Here is a 19800-nt window from a genome sequence, read left to right on the forward strand (position 1 = left end):
GTCCCATTAATGTATCTATAAGCTCAGTGTAAAAATTGTATAACATTAATCTTATTATAAAGGTTTACTTTTTCCAGTGGTGTTAGCCTATTGATCTAAGGATATGTGCACTGTTGTTAACTCTGAGTCATCTCATTTGAAGAGTGGAAAGCTGATAAGCTTGACAATGTGTGTACATGTAAAGTACCTAGTTCAATGACAGGTGGTAGGTGTTTAACAAACTGTAAATACAGTGGATTCTCATTATTTGTGGGTCCTAATTTTGTGAATTTGCCTACTTCCTAAAATTTATGTGTAACCCCCAAATCAATATGGCACTTTCATGGTCATTCATGGATGTGGGCAATGAAAAATTTGAGTCACCTGACCTACACATTCCCAGCTGAAGGTGAACAAGAACTCTCTTTTCTCCGGATTACATATTAAATAAGGAAATAAATCGTCTTTAAAGAGGAACATATATAATACAAAGTTATGTATTAATCAGTTGATGAAAATGTGACCACAGCTCACAGGAACCTAAACCTGCATGTTCCCTAGGAACAATGGTCCCATATTTGCTAATCAGTGTTCCCAGCAACTTTGTACCACAAAATCTATTGCATTTATTATTGTAGTCATTTAAGAAAGCCAAACTCTGGTTTCTACCTAAGCCCAATTTATTAAGAGCATCAATGATTTTCTAAAGTTATATCAGATTCCACCATCTTTCCTATGTTTACACCTTAGCAAGATTCTCGAAGAGGTATCTTCTCATGGTCCACGTTCAATGAAACGTCCTTTCAGTTCTTGAGCCAATCTTGCTTGGGTTAATAATCTCTGACTCAGGCCCACCGGTTTGTTAAGTTTGGCATGAAGTCAGACCTTCCCCGTCCAACCCCCCCCCCCTAACTCTTGCCAGACCTGTATACCCACTAGAATGATTGATTTCTCAGGTTGAACCTTCAAGTCTACTTCACAGCCCATCATCCTGGAATTCTATATCCAAAGATGAGGCCTGTGTGTCTGCATCACTACTGAATCTCCTTACCTCTGTGTTTCCTACAAGTGAGGATCTACCATGTGACACTCGGTTAAGCTGGGCAGAGAGACCCATAAAAAGTTGTAACATAAATAATGGTGTCAATGATGTGTAGATGGTGCTGTGGGAGTATGAAGGAGAGACAGTAAATCCAGCAGGAAGCCTCTCTGGGAAGGAGAATCAGATGTTACCCACTAACTGGGCAGACTCCCAGTTACCACCTTGTCGTATCTGTGATGGCATAATGGGAGGCCTTGAGTGCAACTTGGTAGAGGGAAGTCAGGAGACTTGGTCCCAGGCCACCTCTGCCTTCGCAGCTGTTTGACAGCAGGCAAGTTACCTCACTTCTCAGTTTAGATATCTCCTCTATGAAATGGAAGTAATAATACCAACCTCACAGATTTCTTATGAAGATCAAACAAGATAATGTAAGTGATAAAACATGGTATAATATATGTTTTATTTATAAAAGTAATGTGTGTTATTGCAGAGAGGTAATGTTCATGCAAACATTTGGACTGTTCTAATTTCAAAGTTTAACTAATATTAGGATGCTATGATGTATAAGAATGACAAAAAATATAGACTGTCAGCCATGGAGATCAAATGCAAGGACCTCACAGGCCCTAGAGATTGTTGAGAAAGAGTACAAGTTCCTGATTCCACAATCCTGAAACATGTTATAAGGAAAAGTACATGTCTCAGTGGTCCTGAAATCTCCCTCCAGCTCTTTGTTCCCCCTTCTCCTTGTTTGGAGAGCAGGACTTAATTCAGAGTAATTCCAAACGTTAGAAATGAAGGATTTTTTTTTTCTCTATCCTACTTGAGATTAGGCGCTCTTAAGAGGACAGCGGCTGAAGAATGCTAAGAATTCTTCCCTCCACCCAGTCAGGAATGTGTCTTGCTTGGGGTGCTTAGGAAGAATGTGAGGGCTGCCAGATAAGGCCCAGAGCTTGGCCATTGTGGGCTTGTTGCGAAAGGGGGATGGGAGGAGCCCTCCTCCAGAACCAGGCCTTCCTCAAGATCTCCCAGAGGTTGCTCTCTGGCTGACAGTAGAGACAAGAGCTGGTGCTGCAGAACTAACTTCTGCAGACCATGAGTGAAGAGACAGCTCAGCCAGACATGTGAAACAAAGACACAACAGTGTTCTCAGGCTTTGGGGGAAGTATTCTGGAATCAACACAGATGTGAGCTTGACCACAGGCTGTGCTTCTTACCAGTTAGCTGCATAACCTGAATCAGATACTCTAGGAGCTTGGGTTTCCTCATCTGTAAAATGCAAATAATAATAGCACCTGCCTAGTATAGTTGTGGGGAGCATTGACTAAAATGATGTATATAAAACACTTAGCATAGCACCTGTCCACAAATGGGGGCTATAAAGCCTATTTTTATATACTAGCTTTTAAACAGTTTCAAGATCCTGTATTTATTCAATGTTACAGTATATAATGTGCTTTCATATTTGTTACTTCTTTTTTTTTTTATTGGTCCCAGTAATTTTTTTTATATTATAAGACAATTTTATTTGTCAATTATATCTTAGCAAAATTGGGGAAAAAATATGTGCTCCAGAGGAAAGTCCACAAACCACCTATGGAATATCTTTCTCCCACATACTGACCCTGAATTTGATCAAGCATCTATATCTAAATGTCAGTTTATAATTACAACTTACAAGAGGCATATTTGAAACAATAGCATACAAATGTAATCAGTAAAATCTAGACCATTTCTTCAACACATAAATTCCAAGGGAGATAAACAAAAAGAGAAAAAATCCTAGAGTGTTACTTCTTTTTAATTGCATTAAGCAATATTGTGAACTTGGGTATCCTAGGGATGATTTGTAGATAGTCATCTTTTAGAACAAGTAATAGAATGTCAGATTTGACAGTTATCCTTGGGTCTTCTCTTAGCTCTTGTCCACACTGTATCCCTATCCCAGTTTTTCTAGTGAACTTCCAGTTACAGCTGCCTCCCTCCTTCCCAGGCATATTGACTCCATTCAACCAGTGTAGCTGCTCTTATGCAAGTTCCAATGGGAGCTTGGAAGAAGCCGTTGTCAGAGGTCATAGAGAGGCTCAAAGGCTTCAGGGATTCTATCAGGTAGAGTTATCCTTGAGGGGCCCTGGGGGGAAGCCAGAATGCCTACTTGACTCCATTACGTTTGGGTCTCAAAGTTCAACCTCTGTTGGAGAAGGCCTGCCCTGCTCCATGCTCTTATCAGGGTTCTCTTTGCTTGTTGCTTTGCTTCTGCCAGCCTTTCTTCTCCTGGGGCAAGACTGTTGTAGAACTCCCAGAAGAATGTGGTTCTGCAAACCAACTCTGACTCTTGGTGTTCCTGAAGCCATGGTGCCACTCCACTTTGCTGGAGCCTGAGTCTTGATTCCTACAGCTACAGTGGATCGATTGTGTACTTCTGTAGACTTGATTGTGGATTTTTAGTCTCCTCCTGGTAAAGGAGAGATAAGGATGGCAGTTGACCTATTTCCTGAAGTCTCTGTGAACTTCCTGACAATTTTCTCTTCCCTAGTCTTGGTCCCCTGTAATAATCAGCCATGGACTCTGGACATGGAATCCTACGTCCAGCTGGGAGCAAGCTTACCTCTCCACTGATTGCCTTATTGCTTCTGGGCTGGTTCCTATATAACGCCACCCACCTCTCATTCTAGAATCTCAGAGAAACTTCATCCTTTACTGACAGTAAATATTTTCTGGAAAATACATGCCAAGACCATTGCTTTTATTGAGCTTCTTAAATTCCTGAGCATATGGCCTGAGGCAAAATGGGACTACAGTTTTCTGAGTTGGCAGGAAGGCTAGTGAGCAAGAGACAATGGTTTATGTGAGGGACTCAGGATGGGGTTTGGAGGAACTGTCCTATATGAGAGTTTAAACCTGGGGTAAGTGTCTAAAGCAGAGTCTAAATGATAGCAACCTCTGTTATGGTTATGGCATCAGTTGGTGCCAGGTAAGAGATATTCCAAGGTCTGAATAGACAAGGGTAAAGGAGGGTTGGCTACATGTGGCCAGGCTGCAGAAGGCTCATTTATGGGAGGAGGATCCAGGCCCAGGGAGGTTGGATGGCTGCAAAGAGTTGGAAAACCAGAACCTCAGTCACTAGCTAAAGTTCAGAGCACAGTCAGGCATTCGATGACACTTTTAACATATTTCATAGCCTCAGGCAAGTGTGTGCTTGATGCTGAAAGTGGCCTGAGCACCAGCCTATATTTTTTCTCCAAACACCTTCTCCTGGTGATTTGTCTGCTTTGCCTTCCACTCATGACCATGACTCAGTTACTGTTTCTTCTAAACTATTTAAACACTGTAACTGCCTTCAGCCTTGCCCAATACTACCTTTGACCTGACTCTACCTTTTGCTTTTTATCTCTGGATACAATGCTTATCCTAGGGATGTTTCATGTATCCAAAAACCCTATGATATTTTTATTTTACCCTATGATAAAATATTACACCCTATGATAAAATGCCCTATTTTACCTAGTATGGTGCTCTTCAGCCTTTCCTGTCTCACTGACCGGCACCATCAACCTCTATTTTTCCAAGCTAAAAATCTGAAATTTATCATAAACTTCCTTCACCTCTCCATCTACCATGTGCATATTTCACTACAGTGACTATCCAATCTCTATTCCACCATGTGGTAAACATCACCAGTATTTACCAATATCCAATTCTTTTCTTTCTGGGCATAGAAGAGACATATTTCCCACCTCATTTTCAGTTAAGTGCAGCCATATCACTAGTATGGACCAATGAAACATGAATAAAACTTTGCATCTTATTTCTGGGCTAAGGTAGTAAAAGAAACTTTCTCAGTTCTCTTTACCTGAAACATCCCTCTTCTCCTGTTGTGTTGAATGCAGAGGTTTTATGTTGAGATGGTAGTGTCACCAAGTCAAAGAAGCCTGGCTAACTGCATGACTGAGAAATAAGCTTTTGTGATAAACCACTGAGATGTGGGGATCATTTGTTACCATAATATAATCTATCATATCCTGACTAATACAATGAGTGAGGCCTGCTGATTTACCACTTCATATGCCCCTCCAGTCCCTTCACTGCTCTAGCTCAGGACCTCAATATCTCCTACTAGAACTATTGGAAAAGCTTTAAAAATGTCTTGTCTCCAGGTTGTCATCCCTCAGACTCATCCTCCAAACCGACATCAGAGTGGTTTTTGTGTAACTCAAATCCAGCCATGTATTTGGGCTACACTGTTTCATTGGCTCCCCATCACTGACATGATGAATAGGCTGGTGACATGACAGGTATTCTTCCTAGCCAGCCTCCTCTCCCATGCCTCTTCTCCCTACCTTTTACAACCAGCAACACTTAAGTGTTTGTAATTTCCAGAATAAGCCATGTTTCTTTGCCTTTATTTTTGCTTTTGCATTTATCATTTATCCAAAACATCTTTATACAGACTTCATCTTATTCTTTGCCTGGATAACTCCTGATTCTTCAAGAATAGTTTCTAATATCACCTTTCTGCAAAGGGCTGGAGGATGATTCAGGAGCACTGAGACATGTACTTTTCCTTATAACATGTTTCAGGATTGTGGAATCAGGAACTTGTACTCTTTCTCAACAATCTCTAGGGCCTGTGAGGTCCTTTGATCTCCATGGCTGACAGTCTATATTTTTTGTCATTCTTATACATCATAGCATCCTAATATTAGTTAAACTTTGAAATTAGAACAGTCCAAATGTTTGCATGAACATTACCTCTCTGCAATAACACACATTACTTTTATAAATAAAACATATATTATACCATGTTTTATCACTTACATTATCTTGTTTGATCTTCATAAGAAATCTGTGAGGTTGGTATTATTACTTCCATTTCATAGAGGAGATATCTAAACTGAGAAGTGAGGTAACTTGCCTGCTGTCAAACAGCTGCGAAGGCAGAGGTGGCCTGGGACCAAGTCTCCTGACTTCCCTCTACCAAGTTGCACTCAAGGCCTCCCATTATGCCATCACAGATACGACAAGGTGGTAACTGGGAGTCTGCCCAGTTAGTGGGTAACATCTGATTCTCCTTCCCAGAGACGGACTCCAGTGAGAGAGACTGGGAGTGTTGGGGGTTCAGGGAGCTGGTTAAGGCACAAGGTCATGGTGCCTTAGTAGCCATAGACTACGAAAAAAGTGATCCAGTATCTTGAGCAGCTGAGTCAAAAAGCCAAGCCAACTACCTAAGCAGTGATTTTTAAGGTATGCACTCTAGCCAACCGGGAGACCACAAGCATCTTCCTGATGTTCCACAAACTGATCCCAAATGTAAGTCTTGTCTTTGGATCTTACTAGCAAATGGCCCTTGATGTCCTAGATTTTCAGTGTGTGTGTGTGTGTGTGTGTGTGTGTGTGTGTGTGTCTTTCTCTAAAGGCTACTTACTAATGTCTGCAAAAGTGTTAGGAGTTGGTAGTATTTCGTATTCATAAATAAGAATTTAGCACATAAGTAGAGTTTACTGAGGACTTGACTAAGTATTCACCTGGCTGCCAGGCAACACTTGGCAGTATTTGCAAACTCCCACTATAAACATGCATGGGCAGATTGTTGAAGGATCCTCAATTTTGGGGAAGATTATTCTGTTACCAGTATCAGTGCTATGATGAGTTGATTATTCTTTTTTGTGGTTATTATTCCTGCTTTTTAATTATAAATTACCCTTCTCTATCTTCATCATCATCTATTTTCTTTGAGGTATACTGTTTGATTAACCCTATGGTAGGAGAGTGATATCACCATAATTTATCACCTTTAAGTTCTCTGTAACAAAACATTAGCATGAATATGGATTGCAGTACACATAGAACTGTCTATGTCAATATTGCTAAAGCAGATATTCACATAATCTGAACAAAATGTGTTTGCACAGCAACAGTTTGTTGCTACCAGAGAATTCTTTGGAGAGTAGGAAAGACTGGAGGAGTGTGTGAGTCTTGGAGCCTTTTGCCTCAGGTAGGTGGGACTCACGTCAAAAAAGTTTGAGAATCACTGGGTGGAGAGGGAGAACTTGGGTTCATTTTAGTGGGATAGAAAGAAATACAGAGACTAGAAGAGAGTGAATATTTGAAGGAAGACTAGGAGGCGGAAATTGGAGAGATTTCTGGTTCTGAAGAAATTATGCCTACCATGTCTTTTCAGATGTCTGTGGCCTCAGAATGGATGTGGGAGGAACAGTTAAAGGTGAATACGTATCCAGGGGGCCCTATAGGGTAGCCTGTTTCAGGCGCTGTGCAAAAATGCCTTGCCAGGGCAGGTGAGGGCTGAAATCCAGCCTACTGGTTCATTGACCATGAACCCTAGTGCCAGTGAGAGAAACCTTTCTGTAAATTGCCTCTACAGAATGCCTTTTAGTAAGTTATTTAAAAGTGCCCCTATGTGCAAATTATGGCCCTTAAGATACTCCAGGAAATCCTGGGCTACTCTTTTTTTCATGGATATACTGAAGGTGGCCACTTTTGCTCACAACCAGAGAAGATGGCTGAGTAACGTAAGGATATTGTACAGGCATTCAAGTAGACTTGAGACTTAGAGAAGAGTCCAGTAATGTGCTTATATTGTGGCAAAGTCAGAACATGGGAATTAAACAGCCTAGATACAAAATAAGGTCTTCCTTCAGTTTCTTGAAATGCCACCAAGAAAAACTTTCAAATACTGCAAAAAAAGCCATCTAGAAGGAAGAACCCATAGAGAGATATCTTCTTATTCTGAGCATCTTTGGGTTTAGATTCAGGCAAAAGGAAATCATCTGGTTATTATGAATAATTAAAAATTCCTTAAATGAAGCTGGCCAAAATAGAGCTATCCTCTTCAAAAACCAGTTCTAAATCTTTCCTGGAATACAATTTCATATATACTTTGTTATAAGCTTTACACCTCTGTTAAGCACTGTATGCATTCTGTTTCGTAAAGTGATCCTTGTCTTCAAGTAAACTTTAGTGAATAGTAAGATATTATTAAATGTAAGGATGTAAAACAATATTTAGCTTGGCTCCTGAAAGTTATTCATGTTGATTTCTTATCTAGTAACTATTGAGGGAGATGCGCTGACATTGTGCTATTTTTGGTGACTGAATTGCCATATTCCTTTCAGAATTCACATTTCAAAAATGGCAATGGTAGTGTCAGTGGTTACCTTTATTTCATTTACCCTAGTGACTGAGTGACTATTTGGTATGAATAAAGCTGAGGGTTAGCGCATGTCTCTGGCACACTAGCCATAATCCTACAGGACTGTGTGGTTGAGAAATTCCCATGTGGGCTTGATGAATTGTACAAGATCCGTTATTTTTGTTTTCTAATGGTTTCCCAACCCACAAAAGTCCAGGCCATTGTATTGTTGGAAGAGCAGGCGGAAACCACATTGCTTTAAAAAGTTTAAAAAAAAAATTAAAGAATTCTGAAAACAAAAACAAAAACAAAAAATAAACCAAAACAAAAAACCAAAACATGGTCCCCCACCTGTAGTCAGTGGAATTTAGGTTCCCAAGGGTTATGGTCAATTTCCACAACTTGCTCCCTTAAGCTATGAGTGGGCAGGCCTATAACATCGTTGTTTGTCTTAATTCTTAACATGTGTGTAAGGGCCAAAAGACATCAAATACAGGGGCTTTGGAGGGTAAAGCCATAACAGCAAATAAATGCAGCTTTTTAAAGATCCAGATGAAGGAATAAGGGGAAAATACTGTAAAAGCAATATTCACGCCCATCTTTTTTGTCCCCCAGATGGAATAGGGTATGTTGTTTTGTTTCCCTTTTGATTCATAACCTGGTGTCAGCACTGGAAAAGAATAAAAACAAGTAACTAGCACTGTAAGTTCATAACATGCATTCATATATGTTAGCTTGAGAGTCAAAATAGCCATGTTATTAGGTTCATTTTAATGTAGAGAACACTGAGACTTAGGCTACCTGACTCACTCAGGACAACTCAGCTTGACAGGTACAGCCCGGACTCCAAGCCCCATCTTCTGATCCTAAAGTCCATGCTTTGCATTTTTTCAGCATACTCTAAAACCAAATGGCATCCCTTTTTTATCTGACCTCCCACAATAATTCGTACCAGTTTAATCAATCCCCAGGTAATGGAAAACTGATTTAACTCTAACATCAATGTCATACCTGTTACTTCAGGAATCCAGATGCCTCTTGGCTGGTTCTGCCGTTTTTACAACCCATGTAAGTATGAAAAGCTTGAGAACACCATAACCTCCCCCAGAAAGCCGAGGTGACATTAACCTGAATTCAGTCTGGAGGCTTCTCCTGATTTGCTGCAGATCTCACATCACGGGGACCTGTACCTAATAAATTTTAGCCACTGTCATTCCTTTATAATCAGCCTAATTACCCTAACATTCATATTTTTCTTTGGATTACTTTTGTTTTCCATCTAGTTTAATGTAGTCCTCCATTCCATCTTGACCCCAATCAACTCTCTTAATATTTCAGTCTCTTGTCTGAAGGTCCATTAGGTAGCTAGCACCTGGAGGTGTTAGAAAACCTTATGCCTTTTTCACTGTTGCAAGTGAATATCTATGTATCTATATTACAAATTTCTCAACAGTAATTAAAGACTTGCCACAGACACTCAATACAAAGCATAAAAGTTGTATTGACAGAAACATTTTTAATAAAAAATAACATGGTGTTGACCACCAAATACACAGGGATAGGGGTTGTTAAATTATATAACAACTTGGTTTCAAGGTTAAATCTCAACCATCACCAGCAAAGTGTGTTGTACCAAATGCCCAGAGGTCTGGAGCTAAAACCACAGCTAAACTGAGATTTGGGATATATTTTAGTTTTGGCACATACAAGAAACAAGAGGACAAGGCATGGTTCGTTTGAGCATTTGTTCAAAGCATACTGAGTGTATGAATCCCCCACCACAAATTACCCTCTTCCACGGTTCCCATTCAACTTCCAAATAAAAGAAATTGAGAAAGTATTTCTCCCCAAATGTTGAGGGATTTGTCCTTCTTTATGATTTTTTATCAACCAAAGAAGAATCTTAAAGGAAAACACCTTCCAGCCTTGTGTCTTCTTCTTTATGAACTGTTTCATTGGGTTAAAGAAAGATCATCAGGTCAGAAAAGAAAGTTCTGCTCCTAGCCGGAGACCTACTCCTGTAAAGACTTTTTACAGTCAGTAAACAGTCAGTCTCCCCTGCTCATGCACTGTCTGTCTCTCTCAAGAATAAGTAAACATTAATTTTTTCTTTTAAATTATATATAAAAAAGATAAAGTATTTAAAAACCTGAATACATGTAAGATAGCATGACTGAAATGAGGCAGTGGCCTATAACAACTGCTCTGGTGACTTCTCACAGCACAATTCTATGCTATTGAGAGTCTTTTTTTTTTTTAATGTTTATTTTTGACAGAGAGAGAGACAGAGCATGAGCAGGGGAGGGGTAGAGGGAGAGAGGGAGACACAGAATCTGAAGCAAAGCAGGCTCCAGGCTCTGAGCTGTCAGCACAGAGCCCGACACGGGGCTCGAACTCACTAGCTGTGAGATCATGACCTGAGCTGAAGTCGGACGCTCAACTGACTGAGCCACCCAGGCACCCCTCTATTGACAGTCTTTATCTGAAGTCTGACAAATTTGTTTGTAAAATCTGTCTTTGCCAGAAACATTGGCAGGGCATTCATAACCAACCCTTCTGTGCTTAAGAGCTACATAAAATAGTAGTTCTACATAAATACATAGAATAGCTAGAACAACGTAAATTATGGAAAACTGTGTTCCCCCGTTAGTTTTGCACCTGGAAGGAAATACCTAGCCTCTGAATGAATAGTGATGGGATGTTAGGGAGACTGTATCATGTCACAAGAGGGAGTTAGAAGACAGGAAGTTAGGGTAGTATCTCAGAGGACTCTGACTAGGATAAGGAAGGGGCTGAGGTACCTGGGCATATTTATTCCAGAGAAACAAATGTTATGGGAAGAACACAAATGCTGCCCAAAATATTGAAAGGGCTGTTACAGAAAAGATGATTAGATACTCTGTTCCAGAAGGCAGATCATTGGAATAAAATGAAGATGTTGAATTGAATGATCTCTAAGTTCCCTTAAATAAAATTCTGGTGTTTCAAAGTTACAAGGAGAGAGGCTGTGGCTCAGCACAGCACATAAATATGAGTTTTCCTTCAATGGGCAGAGACACCCAATCCTTAAGATATTTTGACATTTGGAAGAAGTCTGGATTGCCATTTAAGAAAAAGGTAGAGGGCATGCCTACATTCTGAGTAAATCAAGCTCTATGACAGCATGGCCTCTCCAATTCTAAGATATTTTAATTCTTTAGTAGGATGTGATGTGTCATAGAAAGTGCTAAATAAGGGGTCTATGTGTCCTTCATTGGCCATGGGGGTAGATACTGTCTAGGTAGAGATTGTTGTCATTCTCCAGTTCTCCCGGCTTGGAAATTGCTAAGAAGCAGATTTTCCAGTGCACTTGAATTAATAGTCTTATTTCTACTTTATCTGGGATTTTTTGGTTGTTGTTCATTGTAAACATCTGTGAAGTTTTTTTTATAGCAGCTATAAAACCAAAGCCACATACAAGCACGCACCAAGAAAATCCTATACTCAGCCTGGAATGAGGATGTCATTGGATACTGTTTTGCAGATAGCATGTGGTAAACTGATTGACAAAGTCTAGAAATAAATCAAGATTATCCTAACGTTTAGAAATCTGACAGACAGATGGTGCCAACACGTTTCAAGCTCTTAACTAGGTCATAGTCTTATAATAAGTTATGATGTTTCCTGACCTTCTAGGCAGCTATCCTGCCTACCTCTAGGGTTTGGGTTTGGGGGAACAATTTCACCATCAACTACCTATAAATTCTCTCACTGGAAGAATAAGATTAACAAGAGCAAATTCACCGAACATCCTATTAACACTGAAGTGAAGCTCATCCCAGCAGTTATGAGGGAGCTAAACATGTAAAGGTCATGCACAAGAACAACTTGTATACTAAGCAAGAAATAGAAGACAGAAGGCCAAAAGAAACAATAGATATATTGGGATACCTTCAACTGCAAGTGCCAGAAAACCCACCTCAAAATGGCCTAAGCAGAGGGAATTTATTGACTTACATAGCTGAAAATTTCAGGTTTGGCTGGACTCAAAGATGCAGATGATGTCCAGACAACATTCACAACGCACTCCCCTAGATCTCTCTATCTCTCATCTTCGCTTCATTCTCAGAAGATTCTTTTCACCTGGTGGCCCCTAAAAACTCCAGGCTTACATTCTTCCCAACCCCAAGTCAAATAGAGACAGTGCCTTTTTCCCAGCAGTTTTCGCACAAGGCCCTGATTGATTTCATTGGCTTGTTTTTGGTCATGTGCACCTTCTTCACTAATGGTAGAGGCCTAGAGCTGGGTTTATAAAGTCAGCACCTAAACCACAAGGACAGAAAATGGGAAAACTAGGGAAGGAGGAGGAATAAATGCTGGGCAGGCAAAACCCACAGATGTCTATTTGCTAGAATAGCTTCAAGCAATGTGGTAACATCACTGATGTCTGGAAAATTTCTATAGGCTGTAGACCCAGGCAGTTGGAGTTTCAGACGTTGCTATTTTATGAATAGAAGCTCCAGTTCCATCATAGATGAGGATATAGCAGCTCTAAGCACACCAACCAGTTCTGGATTTTGGAAGGTCTTTAGTCTAAGAATCAGTGTCAGCCACATTTGGCACAAGAAGACCCCATATTCTCAGAGTAGATAAGGCTACTCTGTATCAGGCATACACATTGGAACTTACCTAGTAGTGCCATCTTAAGAAACAAAGAACAACTCTGTGACAGTATGGGGATGTGCATAAATGTTCAGATGCAAGTGTCAGTAGTCTTGGTGCTGTATCACTGAGAAGCCCTTAGAAGAGCACAATAGACAAACAGTGGTCTTGGAAACTCATCTTTCATGTGGCAGTGGGTAGAAAAGGGAGGGGACAATAAGTTAAAACCTGGGCTAGACTCCACTGTGTGGGAGTAGGGGAAATCACTCCTTGAGAAAGAAAGAAAGGTAATAGCTTATTGCTCTGCTCCATTTTCGAGGTGGATGGGTAAGTCTGGACAAAGTAAAACTTTTCAGCAAGTTGAAAAATGAGTTCTTCAGTCAAGGTAGGGAAAAGCCACTGTGGAAGAGAACAAGGGAAAGGCTCTAGTTCTTGAGGGTTTAAAATGAGCCATTGAGTTTTAGGAGCCATAATTTGACTTTGAGCACATGAAGACATTGGCATATATGTCCCTTGGGGGCAGCTCCTTTTGCCCACTATTGCCAAACTTTTAGTTACAGTCAGGTGTGGATATGCCTTTTAACAAGAATTTGTATTTCTTAATGATACAAAAGGCCTGAAGTCCATCAATGACTTAAAAGGAAAATCATGTTCCTGTCTTCCAGCCTCCTTTTCATGAAGTCTAGCAGGGAAGGAAGGAAGGAGGAAGGGAATTCCATATATTCACTAGGATTGTAATAACAAAGTACCACAGACTGTGTGGCTTAAAAAATGGAAATTTATCATCTCATAGTTCTGCAGGTTAGAATTTTAAGATTGTGGTATAGATGGTGTTGGTTTCTTCTGAGCACTGTGAGGAAGAATCAGCTCCATGCCTCTTCCCTAGCTTCTGGTGGTTTTCTGGCAATCTTTGGTATTCCTTGGCTTATAAATGCATCACCCCAATCTGTGCCTTCATCTTCACATGGTATTCTTCTTATGTGGCCATCTGAGTCCAAATTTCCCATTTTTATAAGGATACCAGTCATATTGGATTAGAGCCCTTGCTAATCTCTTCTTTTTTAAAATTTTTTTAATGTTTATTTATTTTGGAGAGAAAGAGACAGAGCATGAGCAGGAGAGGGGCAGAGAGAGAGGGAGACACAGAATCTGAAGCAGGCTTCAAGCTCTGAGCTGTTAGCACAGAGCCTGATGCGGGGCTCAAACTCATGAGCAGTGAGATCATGACCCGAGGCAAAGTCGGATGGCCAACCGACTGAGCCACCCAGGTGCCCCCTAATGATCTCTTCTTTACTACCTCTTCAATAACCTTTGTTCCAAATAAGGTCACATTCTGAGGTACTGGGGGTTAAGACCTCAACATATGGGGGAGGGTGTACACAATTCAAACCATAACAGTCCATAATCATTCTTAATATTCCAGAAGTTATAAATGGCTGCACATTTTGCTCCAGTGTTTGAATTATAGCACTAAATATATACTTAATATTATGATGGCATTGGGGAGGGGAGTGTACACTTCAGAATTCCCTCTTTCCCATCACTGAGATAATCCTGGTGACTGAAGGATAAAAAAACAGATTCTTCCAGCTTGAAAGATTTATATATCTTTTGAGTCAAAAACTGGAGGAAAATCAAAATTCCTTTTGTATAAAGGGACTGAGTCTTTGACTTTCCAAGCAACGGGAGAGGAGAACCCGTTGTTACTTTACTCTCAGTAGGGACAGGAGAATACAGTGCTTCTCTTTCTACTCCCCCTCTCTGAAGTAGGAGCATGGGAATGGGGTTGGTTAATTCCTAATTTGGCTTTTGAGAGCGATTTCTCCTATTTCTGATACAAACTAATTGATCACATGTTTCTGCAAATACCCACTTGCCCAGTGTGAGTGAGGCTTTGTGCTGAACAAAAAGAAGACAGCCGTACATTTAACCACAGTCAAGTCCTTTGTGGGGCAGACAGGAATAACATGCATGATTGCAACCCATAAATAATACACCTCATGTCATCTGCATTTTGCCTACCCTTTAAAACAGAGTCTGCTATTCCTGGACAAGCCAATGTTAATCCTAGACTCCTAACTTCAGGGCCAGTTCTTGCAGGGAGTGGCATTTCCCTTCACCTCTTCCTCTCTCTATATTTTCAGTCCAGCCAAGCATAAATAAGTAGGCAGTTTCTACCCTGATCACTGAAGCTCTAAAGATAGGGCACTGAACCCACTAAATGATGAATACATGCCATATGGAGCTAACGGCAAGTTCGGATATAAATTATCTCTGTATTGCTCTCTGCATTGCAGATAAAAAGTCCCTTGTGTCATCTCTTTGTACTGAGCTGTGTGTATCTGAAAACAGCAAAAATCACTGAGAAAAGTGGGACATTTAATTTTGTCTAAAAAGGACTGGGTATTGCTTGCATTGATTAGTGAATGTTTTTAAAACATTATTTGATGTTGTGCACAATTTATTTCATTGGAATCTTATATTTGAAGCAAATATTTGAATTCTTCTGGCCAGCTGTATTGATAGTGCAGTGCAGTGTACAAGAGTTGGAGTCAAAAGACCCTGGTGTGGGTTCCTGCACTGAGAATAACATTTGCCAAACATTTGCAGAATACTAACAACTGTTCTGGGCAGATTATGTAGGTTATATCATTTACTCTTCACAACAAATTTAACAGACAGGTCCTACTATTCCCAATTTGTATGTGAGAAAACCATTCAGATAGCTATGAGAAGAGCTGGATTCAAATCCACGCTGTCAGCCATAAAGTCATGCTCTTTCCACTACTCCATGTGACCTCTTGCCTTCTGGCTGTTTTGACCTGAAGCAGACACAAATACTTTCTTGGTCTCGTTATTCTTAGGGGAATTAAATTAAATATTCTCTAAGATCCTTCTGAGCTCTGAACACTGTGATCACTCCCTTTCTACTTTTCAAAATCTGAGTAAGCCTTTTATTTAAATACTACCCTCCTTCTTCAAACCCTAAGATAATCTTCCTATGGATGGAGGGAGGGGGGTAAACCTTTTCTGCATCAAAGATTAGAAATTATAAAGTTCAGAAATTGTTTTGCCTTAGGCCTATCTTCCTGTTGACCTACGTGCAGTCTTCTACTAGCACAAAGAGGGCGTAAGAAATCCCAGTGTCCTTCAGCAGTCCCGAGGGTCTCAGACAATGTATGGTTGCGTTGTGTGATATATGTGTTTCCCTTCTGTATAGAAGTATGAACTATTTAGGAATACAAGTAACCACTTATTGTCTACCTAATTTTCTTGGTATTCCTACCTAGATTCAATAAAAATACACTTGAAACATGGCATATTAATTTCTCATTAAGCTTTCCCAATTTTCTTTATGGATTGATGTGCCAAGCTAAATACAAGAGGATAGCTATGTTCTATGAAACCATCTGTAAGCATACCAATACCAAGAACAAAAATATTGCTTTCAGGATACTCCTAGGGGTGGCTGACTGGCTCAGTCGGTAGAATGTATAACTCTTGATCTTGAGGTCATGAATTCAAGCCTCGTATTCGGATCAGAGATTACTTAGAGAAAAAAAAAGATACCCTGAAGGGCTCCAGAAACTGCACAGAATGGCTATGGAAAGATTAAGAGGCAAGAGTAAGTATGCCCTTAATAAAGTCTTGGATTGAGGAGATTCAAGGAAAGATAGCAAAAGTGACCTAGTCCCAAAGTAGTTACTGCTAAAATTTTCAAATGAGTGAACTAATAGATGACTTCTTCACCAGAATGTGTAAGTATACAAAATATTAGATGTGCCTACTTTTGAAAGAAGAAGAGAGGAACTTTCATTAAAAAAGTAGACTCTGGGGCGCCTGGGTGGCGCAGTCGGTTAAGCGTCCGACTTCAGCCAGGTCACGATCTCGCGGTCCGTGAGTTTGAGCCCCGCGTCAGGCTCTGGGCTGATGGCTCGGAGCCTGGAGCCTGTTTCCAATTCTGTGTCTCCCTCTCTCTCTGCCCCTCCCCCGTTCATGCTCTGTCTCTCTCTGTCCCAAAAATAAATTTAAAAAGTTGAAAAAAAAATTAAAAAAAAAAAAGTAGACTCTGGAAAAGACTCCTTAGGTTGCCTTTTCATTGGAACTTGACCTTCGCAAAAGCAGTGAAGTGATATAACTAGAAGCAGATTTTTTGAAGGCTCTTTCAGGCTCTGATTTATAGCTTGAGAGATAATTATTAAGAAAGTAAATCATTGGATGTATAAGTTGGATATTTTAGATAGCATGAATGATCAATACCATCTCCTCCCTTACACTTAATTAATGTAATCAACAAGTTATCTACTAAAATCTCTCTTCAAAAGGAACAAAAAAGAAGGAAGTCAGCATTTACTGAGTACTTTCCATATGTCAGACATATTATTTTATTTTATTCATCTCTTTGCCTTTTCTCCACCTAGCCTTAATCATAGAGAAAGTATAAGCAGCCACTTTTGAAATAGCCAAAATCAAAATAGGATTTTTTTTCTTCTCAACAACTAGAAATTTTACATTAGTTCTCCTTTCTTTGTAGAGGACTGATACAGGACTGGATTCAATTTTCAGAATGACTATTCTGGCTTTGATTCATGGAAGGCACTGTTATGAGTACTGAAAAGGCTATCTTCATGCAACCCTAAGTAAGGATGTATGTAACCCATTTCATCCATCCATACTCAGGAGTCCCATAATTAAGTGTATAAATCATTTGAAGCCGATCATTTTTTTATAGTTACTAATCCAGCACAAATATTTAAAAATTTAAAAAGAAGTTTCAAGGTCTATAGTCACTTTTATTGAAAAGGATCTTTAAATGCATTAAAACTCAAGTCAATCTTACTTATTAAAAGACAGAAGCCTTGGGGTGCCTGGCTGGCAGTCAGTAGAGCAAGCAGCTCTTGACCTTGAAGTCATGAGTTCGAACCCCATGTGGCACATAGAGATTACATCATCATCATCATCATCATCATCATCATCAACATCATCATCCATAAGTCTCAAAACCTTATCAGTGAGCTGTGAATATAATAAATATCTGTAAGTGTAACCTCAACACAGAAAATATCAAGAGTGATAGGAAAAAAAAAAACAAGAGTAGGCTAGTTCAGAATCTATTTTGATGTGTCTCCCTAAAACAAAATTTCTGCTAATATTGAAATAATTTTTAAAAATTACAAATGTCATGGCACCTGGCTGGCTTAGTCAGTAGAGCATGTGACTCTTGATCTTGGAGTTCTGAGTTCAAGCACCACATTGGGCAAAGAGCCAATTAAAAAAAAAAGTAGGGGTCCCTGGGTGCCTGAGTCGGTTAAGCTTGAGACTCTTGATTTCAGCTCAGGTCATGATCTCATGGTTTGTGAGTTTGAGCCCTGTGTCAGGCTCTGTGCTGACAGTACAGAGCCTGCTTGGGATTCTTTCTCTCTCTCTCTCTCTCTCTCTCTCTGCACCTCCTCCTCAAAATAAATAAACTTTTTATAAAGAAAGAAAAAATTTCTTTTAAAAAATTGCAAGTATTTGTTTTCATGAGCAAGAGCCCAGATCTTGTGACCATATTATGATTACATTAATACCAAACCCTGACTGAACTTTTCCCAATGAAACAATTTTATTGCGTATTTATCTGTCCTTGCATTTAAAGTGAGTTGTAGTCTTTCATGCATGAATGATAAAATATACGCTGAAAACAATTACAATTATTACTAAAATAGCAGTAGGTTTTGTAACTTTAGGAAGCAAAAAGTTATTTCTCAGGATTTTCTAGTATTTAGTATTTCTTCATATGGCAGAATTTGCATGCATGTTGTTTTAAAATTCTGTAAACAAATTGTGATGAGTTTGCTCTTTAATCACATTGGTATTGTCTAAAACCCCACAGGGGATGTTGATGTGCATATGTTTTTTTAAAAATATTTTTTAAGTTTATTTATTTACTTAGAGAGAGACCACGAGCAGGGGAGAGGCAGAGAGAGAGAGAGAGAGAGAGAGAGAGAGAGAATCCCAAGCAGGCTCTGCACTAATAGTGCAGAGCTCAAACTCACGAACTGTGAGATCATGATCTGAGCTGAAATCAAGAGCTAGACGCTTAACCAACTGAGCCACCCAGGTGCCCCTCAAATATGGTTTTTGACTTTGAAAATATAATTTGATTGTAAACTTTTAGTTTTTTTCTCTTTTTATTGAAGTATATATGTATGTCTAATTAACATATAGTATATTTGTTTCAGGTGTACAATATAATGATTCAACAATTTTATACATTACTCATTGTTCATCAAGATAAGTGTGTACTCTTAATCCTCTTTATCTGTTTCACTCATCCCCCTCTCCCCCCAACCCGCCTTCTGGAAACCATGAGTTTGTTCTCTGTATTTAAGAGCCCATTCCCTTGTTTGTCTCTTCTGTTCTTCATTTGTTTGTTTCTTAAATTCCATATATGAGTGAAATCATATGGTATTTATCTTTCTCAGTCTGACTTATTTCACTTAACATTATCCTCTCTACATCTATCCATGTTGTCACAAGTGGCATGATTCCATTCTTTCGTATAATACTTGTGTGTGCGTGTGTGTGTGTGTGTGTATGTGTGTGTATCTTCTTATCCATTTACCTATCAATAGACTCTTAGGTTGCTTCCATATTTTGGCCATTGTAAATAATGTTGCAATAAACATAGGAGTGCATATATCTTTTATGTATATAAATATATCTTTTTGAATTAATGTTTTTGTTTTCCTTGGGTAATTTCCAGTTACTGGAATTATTGGATCATAGGGTAATGTGATAATCTCATTGTGGTTTTGATTGCATTTTCCTGATGATTAGTGATGTTGAGCATCCTTTCATGTGTCTGTTGGCCATTTGTATGTCTTCTTTGAAAAAATGTCTATTCAAGTCCTCTGTCTATTGTTTATTTGGATTATCTTGGGTTTTTGTGGTGTTGAGTTATATGAGTTTTTTATATGTTTTGGATATTAACCCCCTTACAGGA

The 19800-nt window shown here is 39.4% G+C and overlaps 1 protein-coding gene and 1 long non-coding RNA gene across 18 annotated transcripts in view; one reads left to right on the forward strand and one right to left on the reverse strand.

Annotated features, from left to right (window-relative positions):
• The first annotated feature begins 1181 nt into the window (after positions 1 to 1181).
• EHBP1 (EH domain binding protein 1) overlaps positions 1182 to 19800 on the forward strand; it is a 368736-nt gene continuing 350117 nt past the window's right edge. For 12 of the 17 annotated variants that reach the window (XM_042981494.1, XM_042981492.1, XM_042981506.1 and 9 more), the window contains exons 1-2: positions 2864 to 3130; positions 6101 to 6331. Coding sequence is in view for 1 of the 17 variants with exons in the window: in XM_042981504.1 (XP_042837438.1) it covers positions 6330 to 6331 (2 nt within the window). In the remaining 16 variants the exon portion in view is untranslated. Of the gene's footprint in view, positions 1450 to 2863; positions 3131 to 6100; positions 6332 to 9194; positions 9240 to 19800 lie in introns of those variants that run through there. The other 5 variants (XM_042981497.1, XM_042981493.1, XM_042981498.1 and 2 more) reach the window with 5 other exon arrangements.
• Positions 2805 to 6092, reverse strand: LOC122237336. The gene is made up of 2 exons (XR_006215757.1): positions 5840 to 6092; positions 2805 to 3476 (listed from the first exon to the last, which is right to left on the reverse strand). It is a non-coding gene; the product is annotated as an uncharacterized LOC122237336 (long non-coding RNA).

The sequence above is a fragment of the Panthera tigris genome, chromosome A3, assembly GCF_018350195.1.
Source record: "Panthera tigris isolate Pti1 chromosome A3, P.tigris_Pti1_mat1.1, whole genome shotgun sequence".
In the NCBI taxonomy this organism is placed as follows: domain Eukaryota; kingdom Metazoa; phylum Chordata; class Mammalia; order Carnivora; family Felidae; genus Panthera; species Panthera tigris.